This window comes from Asparagus officinalis, chromosome 5, assembly GCF_001876935.1.
Source record: "Asparagus officinalis chromosome 5, Aspof.V1, whole genome shotgun sequence".
In the NCBI taxonomy this organism is placed as follows: Eukaryota; Viridiplantae; Streptophyta; class Magnoliopsida; order Asparagales; family Asparagaceae; genus Asparagus; species Asparagus officinalis.
The window spans coordinates 69,238,647-69,249,804 of NC_033798.1; the positions used below are offsets into that span (position 1 = coordinate 69,238,647).

An 11,158-nucleotide genomic window follows, 5' to 3' on the forward strand; every position below is an offset into this window, starting at 1 on the left:
AGAGGTGACGGTGGAGGAAAAATATGTCAGATATTGAACATGTTTAACATGACCTCCTATCTCATTCCCTAGGGGAAAGTGAACATTTAACTTTTCCCATTAAACATCAGATATTGTGTTCTTCAGGATGCATGGTTCTGCATTTTGGTAGTAATAGTTTTTTCTTTGGAAGAAAAAAGACCTAAATTTGTTAAGATTATTTTTGTGAGAAAGAAATTATAATTTAAACAGAGAACTGACTCTTACTATTTCTGTATGGAGAAAAAGAACCCCAAAAGTTTAGGATAAACATTTTGTAGTTGTGAATCTTGTGTTCTTGTGAGTGATGCATATCAGAGAATTACGTGATGAACTTACTGGTTTTCAGGCAAGTGTATGAAAATTGTAGTTCATGATAAACAAAAAGTTGCCGTAAAGCTCCCAACCAATGGACACTCACAAAGGAAAGACAAGATTCAAGCATTTCCAGGCACTGAATGGAGGAAGAGTTCTTTAAGAATTTCATTCAGGGAAACGAGCAGAAATTGCTGCTGCGGTAAAGTTTAACAATGGGTAGATCAGGGGTTGTTGTTGGGAAGGGATACAAAAAAGTTTATTATTAAAAAATTATTAAGAGACGAATTTTGAATAAAAATCTTTCAGGTCTATATATATTATCCTAGTTCTCTACAATTTGGCATGTAATGTGGTTATTTTAATCAGTTCGGTTATATGGAGTACATGTGATCTGATTACTTGAATTTGTACAACCAGATGCTTCTAAGTAAAAGTAATAATTTTGCTTTTTTCTTTTTTTTTTTGGAGTATAGTCTTATGTTTGTACAAACTTTCCTAGCACTGATTGGAATTCAGTTATAAATATGCTATTGCTTAAGTTTTTGTATTCATCAATTATACTGCATCATGTAGTCATCTGTTCCTCCAGAAGATAGATTTCTTCTTCTGCATCTTACTTTATTGAGCTTTAATCACCTGCCTAAGTGAAACCAGTCACTCTTTTATGGCAGCATGACGTAAATGCTCATAATATATATTAGGCCTTGAATCGCATTCTGCATTGCAGCTAACTAACTGTCATTTAAAAAGTGTGGTTTCAGATTCAAACTTTTGTCATGTTTTCATCAAGGTGATAGCATCATAATTATTTCATTACTTGCAATAGCTTTCAAGATAAATTCTGTGACCTTTGTGTTTGTTGTTATCTACTATTAACAAAGCTGCCACCATAAACTGTTGATCACGAACATGGAATGATTCACCAACTTGGCTTTCATCATTGGTATCATCTTTGCTTGCATATAAAGAACTAAGTCACGCCCAGGTCCTGCCAATATTCTCTCTTTAGCCTGGAAAAATGGCCAAGGATATAAGCTTCAAAGGTAAAGTATGTGTAACAGGTGCTTCTGGCTTCATTGCTTCTTGGTTAATAAAGCGACTACTTGAATCGGGGTATCATGTTACGGGAACAGTCAGAAATCCAGGTCCCGTCATCTCTTTCTTTTGTTGTAATTTACTTTTCTAAAGAGCTATAATTTCTTAGCTATCAACATCATCAGCTTTTTAGGCAGTGGCTGCTGGTACACGAAGCTTTATATGAGTTTAGATTTGTGAAGCTGTCTTCTGTTGTATATGTAAATTTGTAGTTTGATTGGATAAATTCATGTTTTATTTAATAGGAGATTACAAGAAAGTAGCACACTTGTGGGAGTTGGAAGGAGCGTCAGAGAGGCTTCAGTTAGTGAAAGCTGATCTGATGGAGATGGGTAGCTTTGATGATGCTGTAATGGGTTGTGAGGGAGTCTTCCATACGGCTTCTCCTGTCTGTGAAGTGAAATCGAATCCCGATGCTGTAATGGGTTGTGAGGGAGTCTTCCATACGGCTTCTCCTGTCTGTGAAGTGAAATCGAATCCCAAGGTACTACATAATTACCTATCCAGTGTTTCTATATGTGTATATTTATCACATTCTACATGCTTGATATATCACATTCTAGTTTTCTAGATGCTGAAAGCTTCAAGCTTTAGTAAATGATCAGTGAGAAAACCTAGTTTTACTTGGTTAAAACTATTGATAAATTAATGCTAAGATGAGAATAAAGCATTCTAAAGTGCTTTGCATAGTACCTTGCAAGATCCACAAGGACCAGATATTGTCATGAATGCATCTTAATGTAGCATAATTTTTGCAGGCTGAGATCGTTGATCCGGCAGTTAATGGTACTCTAAATGTGTTGCTATCTTGCGAGAAAAATCCAGCACTTAGAAGGGTTGTTCTCACGTCATCCTCTTGTGCAGTAAGGACGAGAGACGATATTGACCCGGCAGTTCCATTGGATGAATCATCTTGGGGCTCTGTGGAACTTTGTGAGAGGCTTGGGGTAAGTCATCAGTTACTTATAGTTATCAGTTATCACTTGCAATGAACGATGAGAACCACTTATACTTGTCATTTTAATATTTAATCAGGACTTCTGCTATACATAATTAACATGTTTCGTACAGAGCCAGATTTTTGTCAATTGATACAAGCAGTGTGTATTTGGAAGTTTTTAACTTTCTTTTAGTCTCAATTTTGTTTCATATGAGTAGGTTTAGAAGAGGTATTTGTGCTGATAATCTCTGTTTTTGGAAAATAATTTGACATCTCTCTGTTTTTTTTACTGCAAAGATATGGTATGCCCTGGGCAAAATACTAGCAGAGAAGGCAGCATGGGAATTTGCCGAGGCACACAACATCAACCTTGTTACTGTTCTTCCTTCATTTGTTGTTGGTCCTATGTTGCCTCATGACTTGTGCCTAACTGTGTCTGATGTCCTTGATTTACTTAAAGGTAATTTTGATTTCACTTATATGGTAAAACATAGTTCTTTTGTGATAAACCTAAATAGCCATAAAAATTTCCACATGTACATTTTCTGAAAGGTTCAATAGTATAGAAGGTTATAGATAAAACAGTAGCTGTCCAGGAAATTGTAATTGTCCTAGTTTTTTCTCTTGTGATTAAGGTATTATATAGCCAGGTAACCTAGAGAACTCATTCCAATCGAGTCTTAGGCACATCTCTACATGTCTCTCAAAAAACACATGCCACAACAACTCATCTTTCCTTACCCCTACTGCTTACATTCTTTATATATATATTCTTCGTCATATTATTATTATTATTCGTAGAACTATTGGCTGCCTTTTGTTAAGAGCATGAAGCACTTTTACTGACTTGGTTTGTGGCCTGTTTGGTTGGTAAATAAGTGAGAAAACGGAGTCATAGGAAAGGGTTTCCTATGACACTTCTCCTACTTTTTGTTTGGTTGCATAAAAGGAAAAGAGAAAACGTTGTTATGTGGGACCTATGTCATAGAAATAACAACAGTGTGAAGTACATACAAAAGTGGGAAACTCATTTCATCATGATAACTAGGAAATGGGTTTAAAACAAGAAAAATGGGCCAATAAAATTTGAGCCAAACCAGATCATAGATAGGCAACCCAGATGTCAGCTTTGTAGAAATAACTTACCCTTAACCCTCCCCACAACTTCAGAGTTTCGGTGAAGTGGAAAAGACTTTTAGCATATCATCAGAGCAAACATCTAGTTTCACATCCCACCTATACCACAAAATTAAAGCGAATTCAAGGAAAAAGGATACTAAGTTCATAAACTTGACATGTTCTCATGATAAAACACATCCATACCGATAACAGAATATTTTTACAGGAAACTCAGAGAAATTCTCATGGCATGGCCGAATGGGCTATGTTCACATTGATGATGTTGCTCGCTGCCATATACTGGTGTATGAAGATTCTACTGCTCATGGGAGGTACCTTTGCAGCTCCACTGTCCTGGATACCCATGAACTAGCAGCTCTTCTTGCTCAGCGTTATCCATCTCTGCCCGTTTCAACCAGGTTGTTTTCTAAACATTTAGAGATATTGTGAAATATTATAATTTTGATTGTTGATAGGTCATTAGAAGAACATGACAGATTGATATCACATATTGTGTTTGGTTCATAGGAAGGAAGAAAATATATTTTGGTCCCTTGAGTTTTTTAATGATTTTTCATTTAGGTTGATTGGCTGTTCCAACAGTATATATTTTCTTCAGATTTTTTTTTTTTTGAAATTAGCACTAATTAGCATCATTCGATAAATACTCTTGATTGCTTAGCTAAAAATTCAACATTCTCGACTTGTTGGCAACACATACAATTTTTTTAGATAGCGAAACATTAAAGAAAGACAAATCAATTGTCTTGAGCATTTCCAAGGGGAATATACGCAACTGATTTATTTTTTATTGCTAATTAATTATTATTATTATTATTATTATTATTATTTTCTTGTAGGTTTAAGGATCACTATGAGATGCCCGCATATGCGTTCGACACATCAAAGCTGCAAAAAATGGGCTTCCAGTTCATAGGGGTTGAAGAAATGTTTGATGACTGCGTAGAATTTCTCAAGCGACGAGGCTATATTAACTTCTGATAGTCAATGATTAACTCCATCCAGTATCAATTGTGGTTGGAGTAATCAGAACCTCTGTGTAGTCTTTCTCAAATGCAGACCATCATAGGGAATCATCATCATTTTGTCTGTGCTTTAAAAAAAAAAGCATATTAGGTCAATTTCAGTTGGTAAATAAATTGACTGGCGTCTTCTTGACTGGGCCAATAACTTTATTGAGGTACTCCAATATGTGCTAAAGCATTATAGATTGTAAGCTTTTTATAATTGTTGCCATCATTGTTAAAGTAAAAAGTGTTTTGTTGGGATGAGTATGGGAAAAGTTTATCAGACAGAAAAAAACGTAAAAAGTCATAGGTTACGAGGTCATTCTATGTTAGGGTTGTAGAAAAATCAGATACGGATTAGATATGATACACATCATCCATATCTGATTATTATCGGCAAAATGATCAAATTGGTATATTTTTTCGAGTCTTGGTGACAAGTTGGTATATTTTCTTTTAATTTTGTCAGATTGGTATATTTTCTCAACTCCGGCGCCATATAGGCCTTAAATTTGGCCGGAGTTACTGTTCCGACCACTGCTGATGGGATTTTTTGCATAAAACCCCACATTAAATACAGTTTCCTGCTCCTAACCCTCTCTCCCTCCTCCTCTTCAACCTCCCCCTCTCCCTCATCCTCTCTCCTCATCCCTCTTCCCGATCCCCTCCATCTTCTCCTCCCCCTCCCTCCTCTCCTCCTCCTCCCTCGGCCCTCTCCACCTCCGCCTCTCTATTCCAAGCTGCATTGGGGAATTTAGATCTCTAAAGCTCCTCAACTTCAGCAATTGTCAACTCTCTGGTCAACTTCCAGAATCAATCAGCAAGTTAAAAGACCTACAAAAACTAGACTTAAGTACAAATCAACTCTCGGGAGCTCTTCCACCGTGGATTGCCAATCTGAAAATGCTTAGGGAACTAATGTTGGACAACAATTCCTTCTATGAAAGCTTGACTCCATTCATTTGCCAGCTTCAAGGTCTTGTAAAGCTTTTTGTGAAAGCAAATTCCTTTTCTGGAAGTCTATCACCGAACATTGGAAATCTTCAGAACCTGGAATTTCTCGACTTGAGTAGTAATTCATTCTCCGGAGCTTTACCTCCCAACCTTGGAAATCTCACAAGGCTTCAGCATTTGAATATCAGCCAAAATGGGTTCACTGGATCGATCTTTCCTGGCATTGGAAATCTGCAGAATCTCTTAACACTTGATTTATCTACCAATAGCTTGACAAGAATCTTACCTTCAGAAATTGGCAATTTGGCAAGCCTTTAGTTGCTTTGGCTGGGACCAAATGGCTTCACTGGGAGCATTGAGAACACCATTCTCGAAATTTTCCTGCGAAATAACAAGCTTGGTGGCCAAATTCTTGGCAATAACAAGCTTGGTGGCCAAATTCTATTGGAAAACTAAGGAACCTGACAAATTTGTCACTCCATGAAAATAGATTAGCTGCATTGGGGAATCCATGGTGGAAGGAGTTGACGGCGGCGAGGACGGAGGAGGAGAGGAGAGGCGGAGGGATTTGGAGGGAGGGGAAGAGAGAGAGGGAGGCGGCGGCAGAGAATGGGTGGAGGTGGAGAGGGCCGAAGGAGGAGGAGGAGGAGAGGAGGGAGGGGGAGGAGAAGATGGAGGGGATCGGGAAGAGGGAGGAGGAGGGAGAGGATGAGGAGGATGAGGAATAGGGGGGTTTTTATGCAAAATATCAAACTTACCAGTGACTGTATTTGATGAGAGGGGGTTTTATACAAAAAATCCCATCAGCACTGGCCGGAACAGTAACTCCGGTCAAATTTAAGGCCTATATAGCACCGGAGTTGAGAAAATATACCAATCAGACAAAACTAAAAGAAAATATACCAACTTGTCACCAAGCCTTGAGAAAATATACCAATCTGGCCATTTTACCGATTATTATCATATGGATAGTCAACTGAAAATAATCTAAGGCACACAACTTTTATAAGATGAAATACAAAATTTTAAATGTCCGAAAGAAAATATCAACTATGGTGAAGTCTATCTATAAAAAACATGTGACGGCGACTATGCTGGAAGTCTGTTATCTGCGGCTCTCCGATACTCTGAGCTGCTGCAGTAAAGAAATTGGAAAATAAAAAGAGAACAAACAAAAGCGTCAGAGCGCTACAGCAAGATCATCTTCATCCGTTCCCAGGGGAAGGGTTACTAGATGTGATGAAGGTTCTATTTATTAGGCATAGTCTACCTAGATCATTTACAATGTATCTAAATGGAAATTAATATTTAGAAACCTACAACACGAGACGTAGTACGTCGAGCGAAATAATCAAAACAAGGAAACCGTTATGTATATATTATATGTCTTAAATTGTAGATAACTAAATATCAATACCGAACTAAGAATAAACAATCTAAATAGAATTAATAACTAGAAACTCACAACACGAAACTGGTACGTCGAGCAAAATAATCCAAACAAGGAAACATTCATGTATATATCATATGTCTCAAATTGTGAATCGCTAATTATCAATTCCAAACTAGGAATAATGGAAAGCAATACAAGGAAGTAAAGTCATCACAGATATCGGACCAAAAATATCTTCCACTATCCTTTGGAAGATAATATAAACGACAGTATATAATCCCGCATACCCACAAGAGTAAAGTACTTCGGTCATATACAAGATGTTCATTTAGGACTTCTCGAAGATTGCAACGCACTTACACACCTTACAAAGAAGGGTATACAGTTTGTTTGGGGACCGGAGTGCCAGAAGGCCTTTGAGACTTTAAAGGCAAAGTTGACTACAATACCAGTGTTGATCATCCCGAGCAGTGATAAGACATTTGTTGTCTACACGGATGCATCTTTGTCAGGTCTAGGAGGCGTATTGATGCAGACCCAAAGAGTGGTTGCTTACATTTCACGACAGTTGAGGACTCATGAACAGAAATTATCCAACTCACGACTTAGAGTTGGCAACGGTAGTCTTTGCACTTAAAGTGTGGAGGCATTATTTTTATGGAGTTCAATTCAAATTTTTTACAGACCATCAAAGTCTAAAATACCTCTTCACTCAGAAGAAACTCAACCAGAGGCAGCGGCGATGGGTCAAGTTTATCAAGGATTACAAATTCGTGTTTCAGTATTACCCAGGGAAGGCGAACGTCATAGCGGACGCGTTAAGCAGGAAGCGTCACCACATGATACCAGCTTTGATGTGCTCTTTGTATCGAGATCTTTACACCCTTAGCCAGTTTGATTTTAAGCCAAAGATTGGCGAGAGCAGCGTATTTTTTGGAGCTTTAGCCATATAACCATCTTGGACTGATAGAGTGGTCAGAGCTCAGCTGGAGGACTCTTGGATTCAAACCCGAAATGGGGAGATTTCCGAAGAGCTCAAGGCTGATTGGACCGTTGGAGCAGATTGAGGTTTTCGAATGAAAGGCCGATTAATAATGCCAAATAATCCACAGTTGAAGAATGACTTATTTGATGAAGCACATCACACAAAGTACACAGTGCATCGAGGCACAACTAAAATGTACAAGGACCTGAAAAGACATTTTTAGTAGAGTTGCTTGCGTAGTGAGATTGCGGAGTATGCGGCTTGTTAGACCCTAGAGGGGGGGGGGTGATTAGGGTCTTATGCTAATCTAATCTGATTAAATGCCAATTAAAATTAATTAACAAGTTATCCTAACAAGTATGAAATACCACAAGATATATGAGCTAGGATAAGCAATGTAAACAATGAGATATATCCTATATGATGAATTATATATATATGCAAGGATATATAAACTAACACAAGGGGCAAACAATATGAACTAGATAGTGGATCATATAAATAATGAGCTATGCACAATGGCGATATAAGATATGAACATAAATATAAATGAACGCCAAAGCACACTCAAACACACTATATGATCACGGAGTTCAAACCTTCCGTCCTACGTCTCCGCTCCCCACTCCCGGGGAGAAATCCACTATCACAACCGGGTTTTCTACGCTCACCCGAATAACGTTTACACCTCATGGTGTCGGTTTTCAACGCTCACCGAACAATGTTCACTACTCACACTCGGTTTTCTAGTTCACCGAAAACTTCACAACACACTCGGTTTTTTAGCTCACCGAAAATCTTACACCACTCACAATGTAACAAATATAATTTTGTTCTCTACAATAGATGAGAACACAATTAAGCATAACTCAATGTTACAATCTCTCACAACCCTAATATAAAAGTACCCTAATACAGCTAGGAAGGAACCCTAGAGGGGGGTGAATAGGGTTTATGCTAATCTAATCCGATTTATGCCAATTTAAAACTTATTAACAAATATATCCTAGCAAATGACTTATGAACAATATGTGAGCAAGGATATACAAGTTAACACAATGGTGAACAAACAAAACTAGATAGTGGGTAAAATAAACAATGAGCAATTGACAAAGGCAATATGAATAATAAGCACGAATATAAAAGTACGTCAATGCAATCACAAACAAATCATATGTTCACGAGGTTCGGTCCGCCTGACCTATGTCCCCGCTCCTCACCTCGAGGAGATCTCCACTATCACACCGGGTTTTCTACGCTTACCCGAAAAACGTTTACATCTCACAATACGGTTTTCTAGCTAACCGAAAACTTTACAATCACTCACAATGTAACTACACTAACTACCACCTCAAGTGTTGGTCTCTAGCCCGTGTCTCCCTCAAGTGTTAGGAATTATAACCTCTCTCTAGGCATTATCACCTACCCCACTCCTCTTGGGACAACCCCGTCTCTCACCACACACTCCTCTTGGTGTACTAGTGTAATACAAAGTGAATCCCCATAATTTGGCTCAATACAAATAAATTATTCTCTACAATGGATGAGAACACAATGTAGGCTCACACTCTAAGTCACATAATCCCACAACCCAAATTATACTAAGTATGAAAATACAATAAGCCCAATAGGTTGTGTGTGATCAAAGAGATAAAACAATATAAACTCAATATGAAATCTAGCTTATGAAATTAAGAGCAAACTTATAAAATGCTAGAATTGAGTTTAAGAAAACTTCTCTATAGAAAACAAGAGAGAGGGAGAAGAGTTGAATGCTCAAACACCAATAGATGATCTCCAAACACTAAACAAAACTCAAACCCTTGTTAAAACTTTGTTAAAACATTCTCTTGATTATTTTAGAAGTATGAGGGCATGGGGTATTTATAGGCTCATGAAACAACCCCAAAAACCAAGAAGAATCAAGCAAAAATACAAAAACCATCAAATCTGGAAAACTAGCCGTTATAGGCTGAAAAACACTGTTAAGTCGACTTGGGGAGAGAGTAAGTCGACTTATATATAGCCGTTGGAACAGTAACGGCAGTTCTGGAATTTTGTGTATCTGGTTTTGTAAAATCATTTAAAAATAGTAAATCAACTCTAAACATTATGAAATTTTGAGAGATGTTTCTAAACATGTAAATAAACATTTTACAAAAAGAATTTCTAAAATATCACTTCTCATTTGTGAGAAATAAATATTTAAACACAGATATTTCAGATTCTAAAAACTTCTGAAACACCCGATTTTCTAAAATCAATTTGACACAGTAAATCAACTCCAAAAATTATAAAATTTTGTGGGAAGTTTCTAAACATGTATATGAACATGTTAGAGAAATAATTTCTTAAATATAACTTCCCATTTGAGAGAAATAATTTATTTTGTAAACTGGTCAAAAATATGTAACTGTGCAACACTTCATAAGTCGACTTATATAAGTAGACTTGCTATAAGTCGACTTGCCTTGCTTGATAAGTCGAGTTAGCAGAGGAGAAAATGCACTTTCTAGAGGAGTTCATAATTCGACTTGTCAGGGTTTATAAGTTGACTTATAAACATGAACAGGCACTGTTCATGCTAGAAAACTGATTTTTAAAGTGCCTTTAAAAATAACAAATAAATTCCAAAAATTATGAAACTTTGGGAAATGTTTATAAACATGATAATAAACATGTTACAAAAAGAAATTTTGGAATTGCATTCTCCAATATTGAAAACCCATCATTTTTCAAATATGTCCAAAAACATGAAAACGAAACATACATGTTTTGACATTTGATTTAAACAAACTTTTGAAATTCTACAAAATGATTTTATAAACTTTATAAACTATGTATAAACTGATATTAAAGTCTATAAACTAATAAAACAGTGTTTTCACAAAAACACCTATATTTTGATAAAATCAACAAATACGTGTGTGTGAATAATATGAGCTTAAAGTACTTAACACACATAATATAAAACCGAAACTACATTACCCAAGCAATCTTGATCTTCAATAAGCTCAACTTAGTACACGTGCGGATGAAGCTTGAACTTGATCTTTAACTTAAATTATACGTTGCTTCACTCCACAATTCCTCCAACCTCCATTAGATATGATCGTTATGACGCAATCCATCAATCCTCCAACACATTGTTTGTCTAGAATACCTAATAAGAAACATAAACACTAGACAAACAATATTAGGAATTGTTTGTAATCATCAAAACAAGATTAGAAAATATAGGCTCATAACATGAGACCTAACATAATATACTATGTATGCAAATACAATAAGCTCAAGTGGGTGTGTGT

At 36.7% G+C, this 11,158-nt stretch overlaps 2 protein-coding genes across 7 annotated transcripts in view; both read left to right on the top strand.

Annotated features, from left to right (window-relative positions):
• LOC109843750 (tetraketide alpha-pyrone reductase 1) overlaps positions 1 to 4,785 on the top strand; it is a 10,768-nt gene extending 5,983 nt beyond the window's left edge. Inside the window, exons 1-8 of one of the 6 annotated variants that reach the window (XM_020412712.1) lie at positions 792 to 1,481; positions 1,677 to 1,787; positions 1,857 to 1,915; positions 2,190 to 2,217; positions 2,296 to 2,378; positions 2,669 to 2,831; positions 3,717 to 3,909; positions 4,351 to 4,785. In XM_020412712.1, coding sequence (XP_020268301.1) covers positions 1,355 to 1,481; positions 1,677 to 1,787; positions 1,857 to 1,915; positions 2,190 to 2,217; positions 2,296 to 2,378; positions 2,669 to 2,831; positions 3,717 to 3,909; positions 4,351 to 4,492 — 906 coding nt within the window. In that variant the 5' untranslated portion in view covers positions 792 to 1,354 and the 3' untranslated portion in view covers positions 4,493 to 4,785. The other 5 variants (XM_020412711.1, XM_020412709.1, XM_020412713.1 and 2 more) reach the window with 5 other exon arrangements.
• On the top strand, positions 5,437 to 6,184 carry LOC109841963 (leucine-rich repeat receptor protein kinase MSP1-like). Its single transcript, XM_020410890.1, has 2 exons — positions 5,437 to 5,778; positions 5,963 to 6,184. Exons 1-2 carry the CDS (start codon positions 5,437 to 5,439, stop codon positions 6,182 to 6,184), a joined length of 564 nt encoding a protein of 187 aa, XP_020266479.1.